Genomic DNA, 26,730 nt, shown 5'->3' on the forward strand with positions numbered 1-26,730 from the left:
TCTCTGATCTCCAGAGCCACTACTCTTCTGAGGAGTTAAATCCTAAGCACCCTTCCCAGCTGAGCTTCTCCTGCACACTCTCAACTGGGATGTGACTGACCACTGTTAGCACTCCTAGCTCCCACCCACTAAAAGCCAGTAGTTCCTCCAGACCACCATGACAACAACAATGTCTGTGGTTGTGGTCCACTCATTGGATACTCTTTTCTCACCTTCGCCCACTGCCCAATCCTCTCTAAATATGTCCCAGGATCTTCTTTCACCTTTCTCAAAGTCCTTAGCTTCTGCTGGAGGTTGTGAGGAGTAATGATAATGATGATGACGGTGGTGGGATGACAATGATAGCCTACCCTTGAATAGCACTTTCTATGTACTAGACACTGTTTTAAGCTCTTCATAGCTATTAATTCACTTTATCCTAACAACCCTATAAGATAGTAATATTATTCTCACTTTACAGATAAGGAAATTTAGGGATAATTAAGTAGCTTGCTTAAGGTCATCCACCTAGTAACTGATAAAAAGGGATAATAACAAGAACAGACTTTAGAATCAGAAAAACTTTCTGAATACCAACTGTGTCATCAACTGGCTGTGTGACCCTGGCTAAGTTACTTCCCCTCTCTGAGCCTCAATTTCCTCATTTGTAAAATGGTAATGATAATAATAGCACCTAACACATAGTGGTCTTGTGAGGATTAAATTAGTTCATATAGAACAGTAACTGGCACAAAGCAAGTGCTTCTTTTCTTCACCTCGTGTTCTTCTCTCCACCCAGATCCCACCTGAGATACTTGAAAATAATAATAATGACTCACATTTGAATTCAACCCTTGACTCCAGGGATCAGGCCCTTGACCCCCATGCTGGTACATGAGGTCACTAACTGCCCTCAGGGTGTCCTAGCCCCTAGGCCTGAAACTGTTGTGATTGTGTCACACTGTGGCCTGGTTGCTCCATCCTGCTCCTGGAAGCAGACTCCTGCTTCAGAGCATCAGGCCCAGTCCAGCTCCACTGCATCCCAGCTCTACTGGGCAACACATCAGATATCCAGACTGCTCCTCTGGCTCCCAACCAAATTCCCCACAACAGCAATTCCACCCTTCCCTCCGCATCCCTCCAGCCCAGTCCTGCCCTGGCCACCCTCAATTAGAGCAGCCAACTTCTCAACCTTGACTCTTGCTTTTTTGGAGAACAAAGCCGGGGCCCTGACTGAATCCCTTTCCACCCATTTCTGAGGCTTTGGCCTCTTCCGGGTCCTAGTTCCTTGTCCCTTTTTCCCTTCTAGAGCTTGGCTCCTCCAAGAGTCTGCTCTCTAGTGGTTTCAATCTCTCTCCCTCCAATGACTCCTTCTCCTCTGTCTATAAACTCGCTCATCTCCCTCTGATTAATAAAGCTTTGCTGCAGCTTCTTTTTCAAAATACAGGCCTATCTCCAGTCCCCCTCTGTGTACTTCTCAAAGGATAACCTACAGCTGTCTATACTGGCTGCCCCTATTTCCTCTCCGCCAACTTACCATTCTGCTGATCTTTTAATCACAACTCCAATGACCTTCAAGGGACCCTCACCTCCACCTCCTGCACCCAAACTGTTCAGAGTTTGACCCTGGTGAGGCCCTTCTTCTCCCCTGCCTCCATCTCAAGGACCTCCACTCTCTTGGTTCTTCTCCTTCTTGTCTGGGAAAGGCTGCTCTGGGATGTTCACTCCTGCCCCCAGCCTTCTTCCCTTCTCACTCTGCCCCAACAATTGCTCCTGTCCTCCAATCAAGCTGATCTCTTCACTGTCCTCTAAACCTCAGGTGCTCATTCAACCTCTGTAGCTTTGCTCCTCTTATTTATCTTTCTAGAACAGGCCGACATGCGCCACTCTCCCATCTCAACATTTTTTTCCTTCATTTTTCATGGAATAATAATCAGAAAATAAATCCTACTCATTTTAAGGAGTTCCTGGGTGGTGCAAATGGTTAATGCACTCGGCTGCTAACAGAAAGGTTCCAAGTTCAAGGCTTGGTGATCTACTTCTGCAAAATCAACCACTGAAAACCCTAGAGAGCACAGCTCTACCCTGAACTACGTAGGATCACCATGAGTAGGCATTACCATGAGTTGGAATCAACTTGACAGCGACTGGTTTACTCATTTTAAGGTGCACCTCCAGCTGCTGTCCTCTAGGGAGCATTCTTTGGTAGGCTCTCACCCCTCTCTGACCTCCTAGGTGTTTACTGACAGAACTTCACAACCCAGCATTTGACTTTACTGTATCTCCCTTTTCTCTACGTAATGTATGAGTCTTGTCTCCCATATCAGATTTTGGGATCTTCAAAGGCAGGGCATTCACATAAGGTATCTACTCCCCCAAGACCAAGCTGGGAGAGGCTGCACTGGATGGTGTCTAAATTCTCTTCCAGTTCAGTGTTCAAGGACTTGGTAATTTGAGGATTCTTTCTAGAATGTTCCTCTTAGAAGGTCTTCAGAGTTTCTTGGGGGTGTCTTCTGTCAGCTGACATCCACATGTTCCTCTTGGGGAACTGTCAAGAGGATCCCCCCCCTTTTTGGGATGTTGAGACCGGAGAGAAATCAGGAGGGCCAAACAACATTCTGTGTGAGTGGGTAGGAGACAGGGGAATGTCCTGAAGACTCACTCCCTCTCCTCAAATCATACAGGAAGTCCAGGAAGGGACTTTTGAGCATCTCATTGTCTAAGATACAGCCCTTCCCCTTACACAGACACACACATACTCACCTATACCACTGGGGGCTGGAAAGTTCCACAAGAAGCTCTTAAGGAGCAGCCCCTCCCCTCTTACTTCAAAAGAGAGAACTGCCAGAAGCCTGGGGCTGGATGTCTCACCACAAATCACGAAGCACGGCTGCCCCCACGGGGCTTCATTGAGCATGGCAGTCTTCATCACCCCATTCTCTTGGCACCATCATAACAAACCTCCATCTCCTGACCAAGAAAACCCCAACGTACTCCACCCCATCTATCAGCTCCTTTCCGTCCCACTTTTTCCTCCTAGTACACTCTGACCTGATCCCCTTCAACAAGTCATTACACTCAACACTCCCCCGTCATTCCCTCTAAGAGCTGCCTACCCTGGTGCCAACAACCCAGCACCTCGGTACATTCCATCTCCCCAGGTCTCAAACATCTATTTTGATCTTACACATCATACCCCCATCTCCAGACACTTCCCCTGCCCCCCATCTTGGCTAGGGTCACCTGGAAAGCTTGCCTGTGTGCTCTTGCCATCCCAGCCCCATGATCTTCACACTGTCCCTCCCAAGGACTCGGAAATGAAGAGAATTAATTACTAGGTAACTTTGTATGTCCCGGAAACCCTGGTGGTGTAGTGGTTAGGAGGTACAGCTGCTTACCCAAAGGTCCGCAGTTCTAATCCACCAGCAGCTCCTTGGAAATCCTGTGGGGCAGTTCTACTCTGTCCTATAGGATCACTGAGTTGGAATCAATGGGTTTGGTTTTTTCGGCTTTCTATGTCCTAGGTCAGTTTCTCAAAGTGACATATGAGGAACATCAGAATTATATGAAGAGCTTAAAAATAGATTCCTGGTCCTGCCCAGAACTACTAACTGACCCTGTGGTGGTTGGGCCAGAAATCTGCATTTTTTAACAAGCTCCTCTGGTGATTCTGCAACAGTTCAGAATAATTGTTCTGGATGCTTGACTCATTCAATCCTCTAACAATGCTGTGAACTTGGCAGTTAAGCTGCTTTACATAAGTAAGGCGCTCCAGACACACAGAGCTCAGGTAAATTGGTGGCAGTCTCGAAGGCAGTCACCGGAGATTCGGCTCTTCGGTGGTCCCACAGTGATGGAGCTCTTGCTCCCGGAGCCCTCCAGTCAGAAGAGCGGCCCTCTCCGCGACGGGCTCCACGCCCGAACACACAAGACTCCACGTGCGGAGTAGCTAAGGCTGCAATATGTGGCCCCAACACAAGTCACATCTGGAACCCACGTGTGCTTGTGGCGCAGGCGGACTTTTCCATACCACCCATGTCTTCTAGCTACACAGGAGTCCTGGGCTGACCGCGCCTACGCAGAGCAGGCCCCACGGGCGCCCCGCCGTGGAGGGTGCGAGAAGCAGCCTCGGCCTCACCGCCCACTCCGCTCCCGCCAATGGCTCAGAATCCCTGAGTGGTGCTAGGGCGCCACGCCGTGGCCTCAGTGGGGACTGCATGCGTGCGAGGGAAATATGGTGCATGAGGTCCTCACTTTCAGATTTCTTCCCACATCACTGCCTGGCTTCCTACCCACCCCCATGCTGACCTCCAACCTAGATCCCTTCTAACTAGCCCTAATCCCCCTGACTCAGGAAGGGCTGGGATGAGAGTTACAGGCCAATGCCTTTGGGCACCTACAGGAAGTGAGGGAAAGCAAACAACTGTTTTTTTCCAAATCCCAGAAAAGTGCCCCAGATACAGCTGTTTTTACCTAGGGTCGGATTAGACCTCTACCCTTCATTCCAGAATCTCAGCACCATAGAATCTCTGGCAAGTTTCTGACAGTATTCAGACCCATTACCATGCTGGCTGCCTGTTGAAAATATTCTCTCACTTGCCAGGGACCTTCTTAAAAAAGGACCTCCAAATTGGACCTAGTATTCCAGAGGTGGCCTGATCATCTCAGAAAGCAGTGGGGAAACACCTCCCTTGATCTGGAGACTGTTTTGGTTAATGCAACTCGTGGTTGTATGAGAGGTATTTTAGCAGACACACCACACAGTTGAGTCATATTGAGCTTGCAGTCAACTAAACCCCCCAGGTCCTTTCTTCATGAGCTGCTGTCAAGCCAGGTCCTCCCCCCACCTAGTACTTATGTCATTGATTTTGTTTTAACCTAAGTGCAAGACTCAACATTTATCCCTGTTAAATTTAATCTTGTTGGTTCCAGCCCAGTGTTCCAGCCTGTTGAAATCATTTTGAATCCTGACTCTTTCATGCAAAGTATTAGCTGCCCCTCCTAGCTCTATCACCTGCAAACTTGATGAGCCTGTTGCCTTGATTAGTTGTCAATAAAAACGTCAGACTAGACGCAGGCCCAGACTGAACCCTAAGGCATTCTGCTGGAGTTCCCTAGTCTAGGCTGACAAGAATCTATTAATCAACCGTCTGTGGGTCTGGCTCTTCATGAAGCTTTATGGCCATTTGGTTCAGATGTCTCTGCTATGTCTACAGGTATTTGCGAGGCTTTGTCAGCTACTTAGCTGGAAATTTCTTCTGCCCCAGGCTGTGGCCCCCAACATCATGTCCTCTTTTTACCCTCAAGCCTCCACCATCATTTGTTTAACCATTAACTTTAGGGGATTACAGACCTCCAATGGTGCCCCCTCCTGGCCACCTGAGGTGATGTTTCTAAGCTTGAGGGTCTCCCTCGGTGATAACCTTGCCTAATCACTTCCTATCCCACAACTCTGTGCTTCCCGAGACCTTATTCCCACACTTAAATTCTCTCTCCTGACTCTTCAATATCTCCCCTCCCACTGACTCCTTTTCCTTTGCCTATAAATAAGTACAGTGGCTTCCCTAACCTTCTACCAGCTGCCTCCTTAAACGCTGGTTGGCTTCTACCTCTGTCCTTTGCTTGGAAACCTAAACATCTCCAATCTCACCTCCTATGTTTCCTGAACCTTCAGCAATCTAGTTTCCATCCCTCAGCTGAGTAACCATGTTGCCTAGACAGTGGGCAGTGATGGAGATGGGGTCAGGGTTCGAGAATGAGTCAGGAGATTCTGAACCAGGCCAGAAAGATAAGGTGCAATTAGGTATGAAAGCTTCATAAAGCAGAGAGCCTGGGGCCCCTCACAGGCCATAAAAACTAAGGAGGTGATCAGGACATTCACATAACTGAGACATGAGGTTAGAAGCCAGGCAAAGTGTCTGAGAAAGGGGACCAGCAACCAGTCTGGTGTGAGACAAGAGCAGCAAACACTGAGAAGTCCGTGCCTGGGAATCTCTTATATATTTCCTATAGGGACTGGGACCAGTCCTGGGGTGAGGTCAGGTGGCAAAAGATAGCCTGGCTGGAGTAGGGATGAAAGGACCAGGCCGGCACTTTTCCTTATTCTAAGATCCTTGGGTGGTACAAATGGTTTGTACTCGTTTTTTTTACTACCCTAAAGGCTGGCAGTCTGAACACACTCAGCATGGAAGAAAGGCCTGGCAATCTGCTTCCATAAAAATTACAGCCAAGAAAACCCTATGGAACAATTCTCTGTAACAAATCCGGTCGCCATGAGCTGGAATTGGCTCATGGCATTTTTTTTTTTTTTAATTCTAGGCTATACAATGTTAGCTGTTATGAATCTCAGAGAACTTCCAGTTCAAGGGTCATGCACACGAATGCCTATGTGGGACATAAGTGTGTCATAACCAGGTGTAAGAGCGTCAAGAAGAGTGGAGACTCCAGCAAACCGGAAGGAACATGCCCAAGGAGGCAGCTGCTACTCGGCTCCACTGTTGCCACGTGAAAACGTAATTTCATTGCTGCCAGATCTTCCAATTTTCCAGAGAAGCCAGGAAGTTGGTTTTTTTTGGATTTTTTTTTTTTTAATCTTAAATGCTGTCAACTAGTTTAAAAACTTTCAAAAGCATGTATAAACAAACAAAAACCTCTGTGGCTCGAATTTGACCTGGGGCAGCCACCTTTTAACTGCTGCCAGATCCATGGTACTTGGAGAGGTGAAGTGACTTGGCTTTGTGGTAATTCACCAATTAGAATCTTCCCTGTTTTTTTTTTTTTTTTATGTCTACCAGGGTGACTTTTGTGTACAGGAATATTCAGCAATTACTTTGGTTTAAAAAACATACTCTATTTTTCAAAGTTACTTATCCAAAATCCTTTTGTCCAGACACTTTTCTCAACTTTTTTAAGTTCAGCTCTTGTTGTTGCCATTGAGTTGATGCCAACCTACGGCAACCCGTTATTATTTTGCTTATGAAACAAAGGAGCTTGATTTAATGTCTGATCCAGTTTATAGTTAATTGAACTTTTTAAGCATTTAAATGGCATTGATACATTTAATATATGTGGTGTCCTTAAGTACTTCCTTACTTTACCAAAATACTTTCCCAAGTAATTACTGTATCACCAATAAATTAATGAATAAATACAGCAAATCTGAAGTCATTTCAAATGTTCCAAAATGATATAGAAATTTAGCAAAATTTCAACTTGAAATTTTAAGTCTAATTACTCGACATTTTTTAACTGGAATTACAAGGCAAATCTGTTACTTTAACAGGCAAATTCTCTTCCACATGTCAAGGACTTAAAATACAAACTGCACAGATTCCTTAAAGCAAGCATATTAACACTATGGGTTTAATGTTCTTAAACCTGCCTATCATTCATACTAGGGCCTCCGGCATTAAAAGATGCTTACCTATCAAGGAAATAATTGATACCATTCATATATTTCGGAGGTTACCTTCTCAGATAGCTGAGGCATTTAGTTGGACTACTGGCTGGATTCTGAAAGGACCCAGAAAGTCCTATTCAGGGCCTATCACAAGGTTTCCATCACTTAAAATAGGTGGTATACCCAGCCATATCCCTGGATTTGATGCTCTTCAGCACCTAACTGCATTTTCTCACAGAAGCCTAGAACCCTACCTAAACTGCTATACGCCTTGATTGGGTGGTGCATTTCCTTGGCTCTGAAAACGTTTAAATGTCTTTCTACTTTCTTTTTATATCCTTCCTTTCTGGGAGGAACACAACCTTTGCAGGTATTAAGATGATACCTGGCTGAATGCAGGATTTCTCTCGTGACTCTGACTTGTAGTCACAATTCCTAAGGTCATTCTCCTGACAGAACTCTGATCTCCTTACTCTCAGTTCAGTGTCTTGTCCTCTACTCCACATTGCCCCATGATGCCTGGCTTTTCCATTTGAGCACTCAGCATTACCTTTTCTTGAAACTCTCACCTCTCAGCATGGCCTTTTCTGTGTCCTGCTCCCACGCCAACCAGATGACGAAAGGATCCCCACTTCATCTCTAACACTGTAGAGTCCTGCCCCATCTCCATGATTCTTCCCATCACACTCCCACTCCCACAGGGCAATTGATCTCACCCTAGAAAAGGTGTGAACAACTGAGTTCCTTTTTATGCTGGATAAACAGGATGTTTCCTAAGGGGAAAAGATATGGAAGGAAAGGAACTAACATTCACTGAGCACTTTACTAGGCACTGAATTCATGTTTTCCTTGAATTGTCTCATTCTTTCCCAATTGCCACATGAGGGCAGCCTGCTAAGAAATCAAAGCTCAGAGATGGCAACCTGACCATCCTGCTGTTAGTAAATGGTGAAACCAAGATTCAAACCTAGTCCGTGTAACTCTAAAACTTATGCTTTCTCACCACACAGCTTTTCCTTCTTATATCATTACTGGTCAACTTTGGCGAAGTGAAAGAACACTATTTTGGTGGAAAACGCTGCTTTACTGCTTTCTTGCTAGGAAAGTAGGAGGCTCTAATCTTGGGACCCCAGCAATTCTGTGCCACACCCACTCTAGAAAAGCTCTCCAGAACCCCAACTCCCAGCAACACCCAACAATTAACATTTATATGTCGCTCAGTTTACATAGCATTTTCCACACATTGTCCCATCAACCCTGTAAAGAAGGTAGCAGTATTATTCACCAATTTTAAAGATGAGGGGACTGAAGCATAGAGAGACTATCAGGCCCCGAGACACCCAGTCTATGTGAGGTATATCTAAGATTCACACTTAGGTTCATTGCTTCAAACCTTGTGTTCTTTCTACTCAACCATACTGTATCTTCCACAGCTACTCTCTCCCTTTATTTTCCCAGGGATTTGGTGGTAACCTAGAACCTAGGTCTCTGCTTCTGTTTCCCAAGATCCTACCTTAGCAAAGCTATCTTTGTCTCAGGCCCTGCCCTTTATGAATTTTCAGTCCCTCCCACAACCTTATGATCTTTTCCCCATTTTGCTTCCTCCACCCTAAGTCCTCTCTTCTGATTCCACTTCGAACAATGTGCCTTGAGAGTCGGAGTAGGATCAGAAAAGCTGTGCAACCAGTAGATTCTTTCTCTCCAGCACTAACTAAACTCTGTTCATGACAGTCAGGCTTCATAATAAACTATATCCTGAGTACCCACACTGAGCTGGTTAAAAACATTACCACAAACCCTCAAAACAATGTGCAAGTTATGTGCTATTTCCCACAGCTCACAAGTGAAGGTTTTGAGGCCTAGAGACATTAACTTATAACTTACCCAAGGCGACAAGAGTTAGAAAGTGACAAGTGGGGATTAAAACCCAGGAGTCACTTTCAAAGCCTCTGTTCTTGTCAGTACATCAGACAGGCCCTTATGAAAAAATGGCCACACCAACTGTAAAATGTGTGGGGTGGTGCTCAAACAACATGGTCAAAAGGTTACAATTAAGAAATTAAGAACTGTAATTCTCAAGCCCTCATCCTCCTGCCTCTAGACTAACATGGCAGCCTCTGAACCAATCTCCTGTGTCCCTGCCCTCTGTGCAAACTACACACGCCAGCATCTCCTCTATGCCCTCTGACTGCGCTGCTGGCTGGCACAAGCCTCCAATGCCTCTGGAAGGAACCATCCTTCTATCCTCTTGGGGGGCAGCAGGCCTGATGCCTTTTATTTTTATTGACAGTGTTTTGGTATTTTTACTATTGCAGGAAGAAATTTTGGAAGATCATTCCCCAGCAATGAAGGTGGTGATTGGGTTCTTGTGAGAGTAAGAGGTCACTGAGAAGGGGTAGTAGCTTGCTAACCCGAGCTGGGAAGTTTATGCTCTGCTCATGAACTGATACCTAGACATGCTCTGAGACTAGAAAGAGGATCTTAGTCAGGAAGCTAGACAGGGGAGAGGTAAAGGCTTTGGAAGGGGCCACTGGGAGCTAACAATGACTGAGCCCTTGCTATGGGCCAGACACTCTGCTAAGCCTTTCTGTATCTTATTTCACTTATCTGACAAGGAAGGTGATGTAGCCCCATAAAAATAAAGGTGAGTCTCAGGTAGTTTTGTCACCTTCCCGTGGTTACAAATAACGGCAGATTTAGGATTCAAAGCCAGGTACACAAAGCTCTCATTCTCAACCACTACATTACGCTGCCTCCAAGAGGAAGTCCCCTCCACAATCCTCTGAGGAAGAGGACTGCAGAATGGCTACAAATGAGCATGTTCAACCCGTGTGCACTGCAGTACAGATCTAGGCAAACAACTAAAATGATTTTCAAAGACTTCTATGATTGACCCAAGGGTCATCTTCTTCTTTCAGGAGTCCATTGCTCTTCTGATTTGCAACAAAACCCTTAAACATATAGGAGTGTTTGTTTTTGGACTGGGAGAATGAGAAGCTACAGAAGAAATTTATGTCTTTTACCATGCCCCACCCCCTGGTTACTCATCTTCCAGATATCCACTTAGACTCTGCCACTTCCTGCAGGAAGCCTACCCTAAATGACTAAGCTTGATCAGCTGCTTCTCCTCTGCACACCCGTAACTCCAACTGCCTGCTTGTCTCCCCCACTGAACCAGAGTATGAACATGGGTATAGTGCCCGGAGCAAAATAGTTCAACAAATTGTAGCTACTGAGATTCCAGCCTTTTATTTTTCTGAATTCTCTTCTGAATGCCTGTGCCTTAATATACACATAATTTAAATACATTGAAGGAAATGGGATAAAACTGAATCAATGGGGCCTGGTTTGACTGCTACAGTGTCTCATGGTGTGAGGTAGCAACAGCTTCTCCATGTGTAATGGGAAATCATTTAACTGATCACAGCCCCTGTAGGTGGTCATACCTGACAGCTTCTCACCCTGGACCCCAGGCTGACATGTATGGCTGTGAGTCTGGCTACCAGGGAGAAGAGACATCAGACAATCTTTGTTTCCTTTTCTCTGGAACTGGTTTAGGAGCCAAGACTCTTGTCTCACGCAATTCAGTATGGGCTTCTCAGGGGTCTTTCTCCTTATTCTTCCCTATGCTTTTCTTCAGAGGGAAGGAATCATGGAAATCTGTTTAGTGATCACTGAAACCAAGTATTTGAATAAGTCACATAATAAATATAACCACCACAACCATTTATTAAGTGCTTGCCAGGCACAGTGCTAAAGCTTTACAAACATTATTTCAGTTAATCCAACAACCCTGAGGCAGTATTTTCAACACTCCGCCCCCCGCCCCACATATCATCATAGGTGAAGAAACTGAGGCTCAGAGAGGTTAAGTGAATCAACCACGGTCAAACTCAGCTGGTGAGTAGCAAAACTAGAAATCTAAACAAAAAAAAAAGACATGACTCCAAAGTCCATGCTTTCAAACACTATGCTAGACTGTTTCCCATTGGAAGTTAAAGGACACATTCTCCTTCCCAAAATATTGCCTAGAGACCAGAGTTTAGGTACGGAAAAAGGCAGGGCCCAATTTATTAACTTCTTTAATCAGCTATCATATTTAAGCTCCCGCAGAAGTGATTATGTGGTTATAGGCTAACCACTGGGACCTCTCTTCTGTTAACCCCCAGCCCTCCAGAGCCTTTCTCATCTAAGACCTCCACTCCTGACATCTGACTACTCAATATGCTGTTCCCCATCCAGCAACCACTGGACTACAGAGTTCAACCAAACTTGGTGACTCAGAGCATCGCCAGACACCTGAAAGAAATGAGACATTCACAAAATGCCCATCATCTCTGAACCACTAGACCTGAAGGCACACAGGACACATTTAGATGGAAACAAACACTCCAGCTCTTCCACCCTGACTTGCCAGGCCCAGCCCCACTCCTGCGGAGTCTCCTAACCCCCACCCTCTGTAGTTACTCTCTGGAGGCCTACTGATCACTGGCTCCTGGGTCTCAAGTTTGCCAAGTTCTGAGGACCTTCAGAAATGCTCCGAAAGTGCTCAGTAGGGCTCCTTTCAGGATCCCAGGTTTGTGAGGATTAGATAGATCTTGCCGACAAGCCGAAAGGGCCACCACAGTTGGAGAGATAAACCAGGATGCGCAGAAATGAAAGAGGAACAGCAAGAGGATGGGGTAGACACGGAGCACATGAACTAGCCTTAGGCAAAAACAGCTACCACGCTCAGAAAAGACAAACCTACGACAAACAAGAATGACCCCAGGGAAAGCAGCCCTAGGGACAGTGTCACTTTATCCCGACATAGCCAAGGAATTCCTAAGGTGAATGGCAACTCTTTAGGAAAAAGGACCTTGCTGAAGGAAGCACTGGAGACTGGGCAGAGGGAAGCTGGGTAGGAGAAACTGAAGGACTTCTGGAAAGGGAAGCTGGAACATTCCTTTAAAGAAGGCAGTTTGAGAAGACACCAGAGAACCGGGCAGGGGGCTAGAGGACAAACAACTGCAGGTTCCTGAGAAAGGGGAAGAGAATACGGGCTGGAAGGTCAGTGCCTTTGGAACTCTATGAGCCACTTCTGGGTGATAACCCCTCTCCTGTCATCTACCAGTCTAGTGTAAAACTGTTTAGAGGGTAATTCCTTTACTAAATCCTGCACTGGATTTTAAAGGGTAGAAGATCCAAATGTAGGGAATTCACTGAGGGAGGAGACAAAGGCCTATTCTTGGGGAGTTCACATTCTCAGAGGACACAGAGAACCCCTCCCCACTTCCACCCCCCATGCTTCCTTGAGGGGACCTCTGATCTAAGGAACCCCTGCATTCAAGTCACAAAACTGAGGAACAAGTACTAACTGGTGCAATTTAAAAATGCCCTTAAAGTCTGAAAAGACTGAGGAGGTGAGAGGTAAGGTAACTCGGTGACCTGGAAGATCCAAGTTGGGATTCTCTACACGGTAAAACTCAGCCAGTTAGTTAACCTTATCGCTGGCTCACACATCTGGGCCAGGGGCCTCAATGCACCCCATATAACCACAGCTGTATTGACATAAAAAGACAAACAAATCAGCATTGCTGGGGGGCCTAGAGTGACGATGCCCTCCCACGGGGAGCCCAGGGATTTGGAGGAGTTTTGTTCTCCACTGATCTTCCTTCCCCTAACGTGGTCCACACTGAGAGCACAATGATAGGGCTTCACGATCTGATTGTTTCAGAAAGACCTGGTTTTCTCCACACCCTGCTATGCTGGACTGGATTTGTCACAGGTGATGTTATCGGAAGTGCTGACTATTACAAAGACATTTTCTGCAAACGCTAAACACGTCAAAACTATTCTCGTTACTCCTTGCCCGGTAGCTTGTACTCGACACCCATCTATCTTTATCATTCTTGGTTCAGGCCCAAAAATGTCTACTCCTGTATCCATCTCAGGCCCACCCAGTCTTGATACAAGCTCAGCCCACTTGTGGGAATACTGAAAGGGTGTGTGACCTAGAGGTCTCTGGGTGGCAGAGGGAGGGAGTGTATCCCCACACTGAGCAGGCCCATTGCTAAGGATCCTTCCCCTCTCTGATTCCTAACAGATTCAGATTAATGATCGCTCATTCCTAATTGTCAAATTTCTTTTCCTTCATCCTGTGTCTAATCACCAGTGACAGAAACCATTACGCAAATGAGAGCAGACGACTTCCCCCAACTGTTCACGTTGGTAAAAACCTTGTAATTTAGAGCTCTGATTTGTAGAGGAAGCTGGTCTCCCCCAGGCATCCCGGGCATCTGCTCAACTGATGCCCAGAACAGCCCCTCCCCCACACCCAACACCAACCCCCCAACAAATATTTGACTTCACAAAACGGTAGTTTCCTCTGCACCTGCTGGTGTGAAAACAGGAGCCTGCAGTTTGGCCGACCCCTATATAGGCCCATATCCCCAACTCCCTCGGTGTGTATGCCTCCCATCCTGCCCGCTAGGATGGATGGTAACCAACTGCAGAGGATGTTTCTTCCCTCACAAGCAGAACTTGAGCCTAAAGAGCCCTAGCCTAGGTGAGTGAAGGGAGAAGCTTTGATCTCAGAACAGGAGTCAAGGCTCTTAGTGACCACCAAGAACTAGGCTTTCAGTTCTATAGATGAACATGCATGCTGGGGAGAAATTACGGGACACACAAGTAACACAATAGAATCTAGAACTCAGGTCTCCATACCTCCTTCTAGAACTCTTAACCCATACTACAGTCTCCTGGGAAGTTTTAGCAAGATGCTTTTAGCTGGAGGCCAGAAGAGCTTTCTCCCTAAGCTGATCCTCTGAACCCTCTTGGTTTAGCCTGCCTGTGCCATACAGTGCCCAGTGGCGTGAGAATGGAGGCCAGACGCTGTAGTACAAGGGAGAGAATTAAGGCAAGACAATCAACAGAGTTTGGTGGAATGGAAAGAGCAGGGTTTGCCATCAAACAGCACTAGGTTCAAATTTGATTGCCACTAATCACTTAGCCTCTCTGAGCCCATTTCTAAATCTGTAAAATGAGAATACCTACCTTGTAGGATGGCGACGAACAAAGATAAAAGCACTAGGCACGTATCAGGAAGCTAATAATTGGGGGCCTCTATTATATTACCCAAAGATCAGGACCAATCCTGTGAACGTTTCAAAGTTAGCCTTTCCCAGTTGGCCATCACCTTGGGTCAGGCCTGTGTCAGCACAGCACCCAGTGAGGACCAGCTGAGGGGCACCCGCCTCCCTGCTGCACATCGCCCACATCTTTAAGGCTGAGCCAGGAATGCAGCAGGCCTGCTGAGGAGCGTGAACATAATCTACAACCTTTCTAAGTATGGTTGTGGCCCAAGTTCATCCTCAGTCTGCTTCGTTTTCTTTGCTGCGCTCCTCTTTCCCAAGAGATGGAGAACACTCAGTCATTTTTCAAGATTAGCTATATTTGAAAGAACTACACTTGAAAAGGTACCATGTTTGCACACCCACTCTATCAGAAAACCCCAGAATGAGGTTCTAAAAATAAACACAAACATCCCTTCCCCCCAAATACACACACAGGTGCACACACACATCCACACACATCCTCTCAGTCCATTTTTAGTGCACTGTAAACTGAGCTTTGGGGGTTAGAGCCATAGCTCAGACACTGGAAATACACCTTTGGCAAAAAAAAAAGGGGGAGAGGGGGGGCAGAGACTTCCAACTCCTCTTTCTTTTCAGTGAGAAGGGGGATGGAGATGGGAGTGGAGGTGATAAGAGAGAGGGCCATCACACTCACTCCAGGGCCCTACTCTCAATGAATAGATGTGAACGACAGCCCTTCAAGTGCTACAGTGCACAGCTGCCCAGCTAGCTGTAAGCTGCAGCCCTGAGAGGGGTTCCCATGAGTAGCTATGAACAGAAAAGGAAATTCCACTTCTGTGCTCCATAAGTTGCCCTGACTTTTGAGGGTGTTTCCAGGGCATTAGAGTGGGGTCTGGCAGAGGCGCTGGCTTAATGAGGCAAGGCTACATTTTTGACCTTGCCTTGAGGTGAATGACAGGTGGTGAGTTAGCTGCCTAAGCTTGACCCCATTTCATCTACTCAGCCAGGGAGCTCAGCAGGAGTAGAGGATGTGGCCTGGGCAGGGAGAGCCACAGGGCCTTGAGGCTCTAGCAGTCAGCCTCAGGCTGGTTGCAGTAAGACCTGACCAACAAACAATGGCTAAAATCTGAGTGAAAATGCTTTAGGCTAGGTCAGGCAGTACTTCCCTGGACTCCTACTGCACTGTCCCACTGGACAAGGTTAAGCAGTAGAGAACCTTGGTAAACTGAAGAGGCTGGCCAGCATGGACATGCATGCACGCACACACACACACTTTCTCTCTCTCTCTCTCACACACACACACACACAAACACACAGAGAGAGAGAGAGAAAGAGGGAGAGAGAGAGAAGCGTGCATCCCAAGAACCTAGAGAAGCCACCACTAGGAGAACTCCCTTGGTGCCCTGCACAGGGAGTAAGAGCTGGTGCTGAAAGAGAAGCTGTATATGCCTGCAATTTGGAACTTATGCACAATCCTTGGTTCTCATGTCACAAGGCTCCTTCCTGTGTATGGCCTGAGTTTGAAGGTCTAAGCTGGAACCCTACCTAATTCTTTCTCACAGGACAGCTGTCAGGCTCTCAAAGGTAAGCCTCCTCCTCCCTCTCCCCATTAAAGTTCCAGTAGCCATTCCTACCCAGCCTAGAGTCTGACTGTGTGAAAGCTGGAGGGGGGCAGACTGACCTAATGGTCAGGATAGCTCTGGCCCTGCAGTTCAGATGCAGTGGGGGTCCCAGAAGCATCTCCTCTCTCAGGCTGAGGCACTGAGGTTGCAAGGAACAGACACACATACATCCCAGGGTTGACAGACGGACACACACAGACATGAAGACACTCAGAAGTTGGGACTCCATACACTGAATGCAGGACTTAAGGGGGGGCAGAGAGGAAAGGTGCTGGGGCACAAGAGGCAAGGGCAAGAAGTCCCTCCAAATGGGAGTGGAGTGCCAACCTCCCTGCCTTGCCCCAAACACCTGCCTCCAGGGCCATGGCAAGAGTCCAGTCCATTAAGTGCAGCGTGCAATACTAGCGCTTGGAATCTCCCGTCCTCATCAATGAAGCGGTGTGGACGGGATAGCAGTCACCTGGCAGGAGGCCTCGAACCCCTGGCAGGCTAGTTGTATCGGCCCTTGATCATTGTGTTCAACAAGGGCCCCACCTGTGAAGAGACATGAGGAGCCAGTCAGAACTGCCTGTTCCCTGGCCTTAGAGCTGGATGGGCATATCTGGAGAACTCAACCTTGTAAATCCTCTAACCAACTCTTCCTGGAGGTCAATCCAGTATTTTGGGACACAACTCTATCTCTGGGATCTCACAATGCTCTGTACCTATAAGCCGCACCAAACTAACAAACAGGCCCAAGGGACTAAACCCCAAACACCCGAGAGTGAGCATCTACATGTTTCTCAAATGCACCTTAAGAGTGTTAAATGCCTCTATAGTCTCTCAAAAGGTCACCTGTACTTGGGGCTGGTGCCACCTCCCAATCCTAAAGGCCCTCCAGATGCACGTCCACCCACAGGAAGGAGGTAAAAGCATTATAAATACAAACCTCCTCTATTTACTCAATTGGCCATTGGAGCACCTGTGTGGGAAGCAGGTCAACATTACCTAGAGCTGCCTTGGCACAGCTGGGATACTGCGAGGAGATGCTTTACTGCTCGCTTCCCAGTCCAGAAGAATCCCCTTAGGGGTCCCCAGCTGGCACACAAGCCCCACGGGGAACATTATCACTAGCATGGAACAGATTTTAATTGATCCACCATTCAAGCCCAGCTCTCTCCAGAAAACAAGGATTTTCTGAACGTACCCATAACCTCTATGCAGAGAGAGGACACCAGATACTGAGACAGAGGAGCTATGGAGACTGTCTCACCAATTCTTACTGTCTCTGGTCAGTCAGCCCACTGAGCCATAGGAGTGCCACCTGGGGGCAGCCACATACCTCTTGTGGGTTCCCCAGGGCCTCTCCAAGCATCTTCTCAATGTTTCTCATTATGGCCACTTTCTGATGAGCTTTGAGAGGATATTCAATTCTCTTAGGGGTGGGGGCTCCCTGTGAAGGAAGCAGCAGCTCAGGAAATGCCCTTAGCAGCAGACTTCAGTGTCACCCCACTGTTCCCAGCACCATCCTCCCATCTAAGAAGCCCAATTCAATCCTACTCTCTTCATCTCCCCAGAGACCTGGGAATCATTTCCAGGGATAGTCCACCTCGCCGCCCTGCTCCAAATCGTTTATTACACCTACCCCACACCCTAATCCCATCTAAAAAAAATCAACCATATTCACCTTATACCAGAAGTTCACAGTGATAGTAATTCCCCCATTTAGTAATGACTCTATGTGATGCCACCTGCAAGAAAACAAACAGGCTGTTTGCCACCGATACTTTCAGAGATAGGAATAGAAAACCAGGTAGTGTTCAGCTAACGCAAAGAGTGAAGAGAGCATCTTTATATACTCATCCTGTAAAACACACACTAGGGCTACAAGCAGTAGTGTTCAGTCTCCAAACACCAAGGAACCAAGAACAGTTTCTCCAGCCCCAAGCCTCTGGAGCCTCTTTGGACTTAAATAGGGTTGTCAATTCCCCCATATTCAGTATATTCATATCAGGATATATCAACCTTCCTGTGGACCACACAGGACCAATCCTGCTGCAATTCAGAAGAAGGGACACAGGTAAGGCTTTTCAAAGAATGGGAGAGAAAGCTCCCAAGAAGCCCCCAGCCCTAGCCCCCTCCTCACCAGTACATTGGGATGTAAAGAACATCACCAGGGCCAACCACTGTTTCATAGCCAACCACGTTCTGGAAATTGGGGAACCTCTCATAGTCAGGGTTGTCAAAGTCCACCTGAGATGTTCAAGACAGAGAGAAAAAAAAAAAATATCAGTCATCACCAAATCTTTGTCAGTAACTGCTCATGTGCTAGCTACCTTGGTAGTCAAAAAATATGCTTTTAAGTTTATATCCTGCAGAAGACACAACTCACAATAAACACACACACACACACACACACATTCTATCTCTCTCTGAGCATGATGGTAAGTGATAAAGAATCCTAGGCTTTAGTGCTCCTGAGGTAAGGAGACCACCGCCTGAGCATATGAGGGAACTAGCACTCATCCTTCACCCAAACCTTTAGAAACTTACTCCCCAAAACATATTCTGACAAAGACTCCTACGTGAAGTGGCCGGGCAACCTTCTCCTCAAGAGAGGAGATGACCTCTCTGGCTGGCCACAAAGTCAGCCATATACCTCACCTAGATCCAGCAAATGCACTAAATGACACATCTCAATTCTATTTGCCCTTCTCCAAATCAGAGAGAGGTAGCATCCATGGCAAAAGAAAACAATGAGTAAATCCAATGGAGACACAAGCATTTTGTTCTATGAACTTGTAAGCCCATCAGAGTAACCAGAGTCTGCCAGCACCAATGATGGGGTCTGCCCTCCAGCATTAGCTCTACAGCGCTGTTTATACTTCCAAACACTGGGGGACCACCAAAGGAGCCCGGAATATATAAGCTGTACTATGAAATTATCCTCTGGGTTTGTCTGTAAGGCAAGACCTGCCTGTAATCCAAACCCAGCATACCACCACAGGGAAGGGGAAAGACAGTCCAGCTTTTGATCCCAAAGGAATTCCTAGACTCTAGAATTCTACACCCTCCCCAGACTACACATGCTCACCTGGCTCTGTCTGTCACATGGGTGATGGACAGGGTACGGGTAGAGGCACTCAAACTGATCCGGAGGGAATAAGATGCATCGTTTGTAGCCTTTGATCTGAGCAAAGAAGTTCTGTTGCTCATCATAATGAGCAGGTGTCACATTTCCTGCAAAAGGAAAGACATTATCTTATCCAGAGTAGTGGCTCTATCGCACAGGCTGGAACTTAGGGCCCAGCACTGTACAGAAGCCCAGCCTGCCCTCCAAACTAAGGGTTCTAACCGAAATTTCAGGCAGAATCAGAGAAACTGCAATGACAACTTTCAACAAATTAGGTGTTACACTTTTAATGGGTAATAAGTCTAGCAACAATCACTGGCTAAGTATCCAAGATTGACTAGCAAATAGACTTTTCTAAATGATGGCGGCTGTCCTCACTGGAATCAATAGCTCATAAAGATGATACTTGTAAGCCTGGCAAAAAGTAACATACTGGGTGTACTTATAATCTTTTTGACCACGGCAAGAATTCAAGGGTAGCAAAACAGAAGCTACTGGTGTCAATAATGATCTACTCTGACGGACTTAAGCAGTCACTTTAAGCTGTATGAATATGCACTTGCTTTGGGCAGCTCTTCTGGAACTCAAAGATTCTCAACCTTTGCTCCCACTTCAACACACCTGTGGGACACAACACTTCTTAGAGTAACACTGGGGCTGTTGAGTCTCGTCTGGGGGGAAACGTATCAGATTCCTGAGGACAGTGTTGTGTAATCTGAATAAAGTGACATGATCACCATCTTTTAATTCATTCTGCCCTAGTGTACGGATGCTCCAGCTACTTGTTTTTGACTGAAGCCACATCTGTTGCCTATCCTCTGCACAATCCTTCAGAGTTGAACACACACCTCAGCAGGGTATGGAGTTTAGAAAACACTTCCCAGCTCTGCCTGGGTACGCCATGACAGCTGCTTTCTTGAGTGCTCAGAGTTCTTGAGCATCCTCGAAGGGTAGCTTCTCTCCTATCTCTGCCTGAGGGATTTGCTTCCCTGAACCCAAACCACAGGAAAGCAAGGGAACAGAAAACCTTAGAATTAAGTAAACCAGAACTGGCTACTGGCTGGCCAAGTAAGAAGTAGTTACAAGGGAGCAGGTAAGTGTCAATTCATAAGTTGCATTGCTGGAAGCCTTTATTAATACTGGCAGCAAAGGAACAGAATCTGAAGAAAAGACAATCAAAGGGGAAGAAGAGACTTCACAGAGCCCAGTGGTGAACGACAATAATTACTCTGTACCTGACAAAATCTACTTTCTTGTTCAACCCAGTTTATTCACCATTTACTAAGTACCTACTCTAGGTTTGGCATTGAGTTAGTGCCAGAAAGAAAAGTAAGAATGAGGGAATGATCCCACCCCTAAGTAGCTCTCCTCCTCCTGACTGGAGTTTAAAGGCCTTTCCTCATATTCAGAAAAAAAAAAAAAAAAAAAAAGAACATGTTCATTTACTTGCTTTGTACGTGTAAAAGTCTCTGAAAGGATACATAAGCAACTAACTACACGGGGAGGCTGAGAGATAGCGATGAATGAGAGATTTATCACTCCATAGCCATTTATACCTTCTGAATTTTCAACTCCATGAACGTATTATCTGTTCAAAAGAAAAGGCTAAAATTAAATTGGAAAAAAAAAAAAAAAGTTTCTCCTCTTTTGGGAGGATAAAAATCTTCTGAATACAGACAAATCCAACAGCACTAAGTAGTATTTCAGAGAGGTCCCTAGTACCTGAATATATACACTCGCACAGCACCTGAGGAAGGGAAAAGGGAACTCTTCTTAGAGAGCATGACACTATCATAAAGACCTAACATACATTAAAAACAAAACAGAACACTGAAACCATTGCCATCGAGTCAATTCTAACTCAGAGCAACCCTACAGGACAGCGTAGAACTGCCCCCATAGGGTTTCCAAGCAGCAGCTGGTGGATTCGAACTGCTGACCTTTTGGTTAACAGCCACGCTATTTATCACTGTGCTACTAGGGCTCCTAACATTCGTTATATCTCACTTAATCTTCACAACTATTTACAAGATATCATCGTACTCATTTATAGCTAAAGAGACTGAAACTGAAAAAAATTACGTGACTCTTTCAAAGTCATAGAGCTAATAAGTGGTGAAGACAGGATTAGAGATCAGGTTTGTATGGCTCTAAGTCATGCTGCTTTTTGAAAGATTTCTTACCTTCCATGCCGATGAGCAGCAGGTTGGAGGTCAACTGCCCCCAGCCACGCTTTCCCTGCTGCTTATTAATCCAGTTCCAATTAAAACCCAAGAAGTCCATGACAATCTTCCTGCCCACGGTGTCATTGAGTGTCTGCTGCAGATACAACCTACGTTCCCCAAGAAGAAAATCACATTAGTGCATGCACACAGTCCCTGACATGGCCTCCCCGCAGCTGGAAATACAAACCCAGACCCAAATCCGCATCAGCATTTCCCCAGACAATAGCTGTAGCCACGTGAATATTAGCCAACTTAAATGATCACAGGAGAATTCACACGCTGAATTCTTTCCTATCTTTCTTAGAGCTCTCTTCAACACCAAACTTTTTACTTTAAAGAAGTGACTCTTGACCTTCTCCAGGTCACAGCACAAATTCTTTAAGAATCCAAGGCCAGTTCCCCAGAAAAACACACATACACACAGAACTTTTCACACAAATCTATAGATTTCTGGAAGCCTATCCACAGATCCCAGAACGATGAATCAGTCTTGCTCTAGAGACTCTCCAGGCCCGAGATATCCCCTTTCACCTTTGATGGCCATTGTGATAGACTGCATTACTGTTCACCAAGAACTACTTCCCTCCTAGTGGGACAGTTATTCTTCCACAACCCCTTGAAGTCAGGCTTGCTCTTTTAATCTGCTTTGGCCAATGCAACGCCCACAGAAGTAGTTCGGGTTACCTCCAAACTCTTACTTTAAGAACTAATACACACTACTGCCACATCTTTCCCTCTGCTACAGCAAAGTTCCAGGTAGCAGCTAGTTGGGACAATCTGGGTCCTAGACTGAAAATGATGAGCCCCCAGGTGTTCTGTGATGAACATATTACATGAGTGAGAAATAAAACTTTGCTGTTTTAAGCTGTTGAGCTCTGGCTTGAAGCCTAGACTATCCTGACTGGTTCAGTCACCAATCTGTAGGAGCCTTCTATAGCTGAAGTAAAATGGAAGATACCTCATCAGGCTTTCAACAAGCTCAGGGTTCCCAACCTCCCTGAGAAACGTCAGAGGTTATTTAAGGGATATGGAGCCCAGGCACACCTGATCAAGCTCCACAAAAGACATTACTAAGAAATGGGTAAGCTTGAAGCACAGAGGAGACACAAAGCAGCTTTGTTCTAGTCCTGAGAATGTTAGTCCAAAAGGCTCAAAGGTATCACACTGCCTAAAGCCATAATGTTTAAGGCACATTACTTAGACATCTTGTTTGGGACACAGAACTCTTCAAGACTCAAATGGAACCTATGAACCCTCTCCAGAGATTATATACATGTTCATGCAAAAATTTTTCAAGTAAATTTGAAAAAGACAGGGACATTTACCAAACATAAACCTAAACAACTGTCCTGTTACACCTGAACAGTAAATGCCAAAAATGACTTAAAGAGGATCCTAATATACTTTACCCCACAATCATAACAACCTACACAGTTATACAATGGAATTGTCTGGTGTTAAAGTCAACCGGTAGGACAAAACTTGCACATAGTAAAAAGTTTTCCATGACAATTCCTTAAATCACCCATTATAGGCGATTATACTCACATGACATACACAGTACAAATTATACTCATATCTCATGCTCAGTGAGGCAAAATGCTCTCACTATGGGAGGTATGCGAAAACTGGACAATGAAAAAAGAAGATAGAAGAAGAATTAATACATCTAAGTTGTGGGGCTGGTGAAGGATATGGACTACCAAAAGAACCAACAAATCAGTCCTGAACAAGAAATAAAGCCAGAATGCTAAGAAACAAGGATGGCAAAAATTCATCTTGCTTACTTTGGACACACGTCATCGGGGAAGATCAACCCCTAAAAAAGGTCATCACATTCAGTAAAGGGTCAGCAAAAAAGAGGGAAACCCTCAAAGAGATAGGTTGACACAACAGCCACAACAATGGGCTCAAATATACCAAAGATCATTGTGTTATACATAAGGTCACCATGAGTCAGTGCCCACTCAACATCAACTAACAGCAACAACAATAATTGGGGTGCAGGGGGTAGGGAAGACAAAAAACTTAAAAAGTGGCTGAGGAACCAGATTCATGTGTCTTATCTCATACTCATTCCAGAGAACATGTCCATTCAGTAGAATTATACACTTTACCAACACCATTTACATCAAGCTCGCTCTCTCAACATTGTGTGTGTGTGTATACTGTTAAATTTGAGGATACTGATGCATGAGACGACTGAACTGAACCAGTCTTTACGAGACAGAAAGAGATCAATCACAATTCAGATCTTGGAAACTCTTTTGGTCAAAGTCCCATCATTAAGACAACTGCTAGATGCCAGGAAAAAGGAAAACATATTTCAAATCCATTCATTTAGCCATATATTGCTGACAGGGAGTCAGTAAGAGAACTAACGCAGAAAACTAGGGAGAGGCCAAGGGTTGGGTACCAAATGTGTGATTACCATTCACCATGAGGTAACAACACGGATCTATTCATCTACTCAATGAAACCAGTTCCCCAGAGGAAATGTTACAGTATAGGACTGAATGCTGTCTATGACCACGTAAGACACTGTTTGCATAAGTCAAAATAAAAGCATAGGAAAAGAATCACTCTCTCATATGTGTCTTGCGTTTGTTATCATTGGCACAATTGGACACTGATGACAAACATACCCAGCAGTCCCAACCTAATCTGATCTTCCCTAGAGGATCCTGATATTCTTTACTCCAGAACCACAACAATCTATAAAATTTTTTCACTTGAACTGTCTGCAACCAGCTTAATGCTTTGGAGCAAAGGATGCAAACTGGCAATCTCAGGGCTAAAGCCAATACAGGCTTTTTTGTTTGGCTTTCATGCAGCGTTTTCAAAAATATGAATTAGTTATCCACTAAAAACCCAAAAGATTTTAAATAAAAATCCTGGTTTCTGGCTTCTCTTTAAAAAATTAGACTACCTGGCAACTCTCAAATGGAAACAACCAAAGTCAAGTAATGACTTCTCAGTGTGAATAGGGCATATGCCTTCAGCTTCATCGTTTTGTTCATCTTTCTGACTCTTCTAGGCAACTGTTGAGTCTCACTTTATGAAAAGGAAGACAAAAAAATACAGAATCACAGTTCAAGCCTAATCATTCCCTCATTTCCCAAGCTAACGAACTGGTCAGCTGTAGCTCCAACAATCACTAAGAACAACTCAAAAAACATTCTGCATCCCACTTTGGAGAGTGGCATCTGGGGTCTTAAACGCTAGCAAGTGGCCATCTAAGATGCATCAATTGGTCTCAACCCACCTGGATCAAAGGAGAATGAAGAACACCAAGGACACAAAGTAATTACGAGCCCAAGAGACAGAAAGGGCCACATAAACCAGAGACTACATCAGCCTGACCAGAAAAGCTAGATGGTGCCCAGCTACAACCGATGACTGCCCCGACAGGGAACACAACAGAGGACCCCTGAGGGAGCAGGAGAGCAGTGGGATGCAGGCCCCAAATTCTCATAAAAAGACCAGACTTAATGGTCTCAGACTTGAAGGACCCTGGTGGTCATAGCCTCCAGACCTTCTGTTGGCCCAGGACAGGAACCATTCCCAAAGGCAACTCTTCAGACAGGGATTGGACTGGACAATGGGTTGGAGAGGGATGCTGGTGAGGAGTGAGCTTCTTGGATCAGGTGGACACTCGAGACTATGTTGGCATCTCCTCCCTGGAGGGGAGATGAGAGGATGGAGGGGGTTAGAAGCTGGTGAAAGGGACAGGAAAAGAGAGAGTGGAGGGAGGGAACAGGCTGTCTCATTAGGGGGAGAGAAACTGGGAGTATGTAGCAAGGTATATGTAAGTTTTTGTGTGGGACTGACTTGATTTGTAAACTATCACTTAAAGTACAATAAAAATTAAAAAAAAAAAAAGGAACAACTCAAACCCCTCACAGGTTGGAAGAGCAAAATATTCATTCGGCCGGAATCCAGAGATGTGAGATGCCAATCTCTACTCACCCAACTCCTCCTTCAAACAAGTACTGGAAAGGAAGATGAATACCCTAAATTCAATGGAAAACCACGATCTGAAACTTACCTCTCTTCTCCTCCTCGTTGCTGTATATCCTGCAGTTTCTCAACAAACTCATGAAATTTCATTTCCTCCCTGTTAGACCTCGGCTTAAAGTTCTGGAAATTGGTCATCTTCTTCTCATCATAGTACAAAAATTTGTGGGTGCTGGCACTGTACACAGAGAAATCCCCGTTGCCAATATTCTCTTGCAAGTATTCAAGGTCCCACTTCAGAGCAGGATAAACAAGATTGGTGTCGGTCAATACCACAGGTTCCTAAGCGAAAACACCAGGTTAAAAAAAAAAATCTAAGTCGCGCCAAGGAACTGGTGAGTTCTCTCATGATTACAACTACTTTCCAACTTCAGAATAATTTCTCCTGTTAATGAACATGAACCCCTCAAATCCCAATTCTCCTCACCTCCCTCTCTACCACCCCTTAAGCTCCAGTCCACAACCCCGTCTGTTACCACCTCTTACATCTTTCGCCTCTGACCTCTCCTCCCACCGATACCCTTCCCCCGCCCTTTAGGAGCGGCCCCGCCCCCACCTCATTCTCGATAAGCTCCTCCGCCCGAGGGTCGCTCTGACTCAGACGCGGAATGGGCCGGGTCGGAAAGCTATAACTGCGCAGTTGAGACTCATCCCAGGCGGGGCCGGAGGCTTCAGCCTCTTCCCGGGGCTCTCCAGAGCCCGAAGCGGCAGCCTCCGCCGCCGTCGCCGCCGCCATCTCCGCCGCTAGGGACGGCCCCGCCGGAACCGGAAGCTCCGCCTATTCCGGATAAAACCACAACGGAAACCATAGAGATGGACTGCGCGAGAGAGCGGTGCCGTGACGCCAAGGACCCGAGGCCGAGGCTTGGGAGAGCGCTGTCTAAATCTGACTTACTGGACGACCATGGATATCCCACATTTTCAATTTATATTAGTTATAAAGGCCATATCAACTACCTCTACTGTTTACTTAGTTCTTTTGACTGGCTGTGGGAGGCAGAAGTCTATGATGGATTTCAAAATTCCCACCCCTTGTTGTACATGCTCTGTGTAATTCTTTCCCCTTAAATGAGAGCCAGAATTGTGAATATGATGGAATAACACTCCTGTGATTTAGTTACATTATATGGCAAAGATGTAATTAAGGTTCCTAATCAGTTCACTTGGAGTTAATAAAAAAGATGAACTCAAGGTATCAGGGAAACCAGTCAGGGAGGCAATCAGGGATATTATCCTGAATGGGCCTGACCTAATCACTAGACTAACCTGGGTTTAGAGGTCTGAGACAGAAGAAGTTAGG

The 26,730-nt window shown here is 45.8% G+C and overlaps 1 protein-coding gene across 1 annotated transcript; it reads right to left on the bottom strand.

Annotated features, from left to right (window-relative positions):
* Window positions 1-6,739: 6,739 nt before the first annotated feature.
* HIF1AN (hypoxia inducible factor 1 subunit alpha inhibitor) lies at window positions 6,740-26,183 on the bottom strand. Its single transcript, XM_003408975.4, has 8 exons — window positions 25,987-26,183; window positions 25,462-25,712; window positions 21,372-21,520; window positions 19,150-19,295; window positions 18,202-18,308; window positions 17,743-17,806; window positions 17,398-17,508; window positions 6,740-16,610 (listed from the first exon to the last, which is right to left on the bottom strand). The coding sequence occupies exons 1-8, from the start codon at window positions 26,164-26,166 to the stop codon at window positions 16,566-16,568; spliced, it is 1,053 nt and encodes a 350-aa protein (XP_003409023.1). The 5' UTR covers window positions 26,167-26,183; the 3' UTR covers window positions 6,740-16,565.
* Between the last annotated feature and the right edge of the window lie 547 nt (window positions 26,184-26,730).

The sequence above is a fragment of the Loxodonta africana genome, chromosome 16 (genome assembly GCF_030014295.1).
Source record: "Loxodonta africana isolate mLoxAfr1 chromosome 16, mLoxAfr1.hap2, whole genome shotgun sequence".
NCBI classification, from domain to species: Eukaryota; Metazoa; Chordata; class Mammalia; order Proboscidea; family Elephantidae; genus Loxodonta; species Loxodonta africana.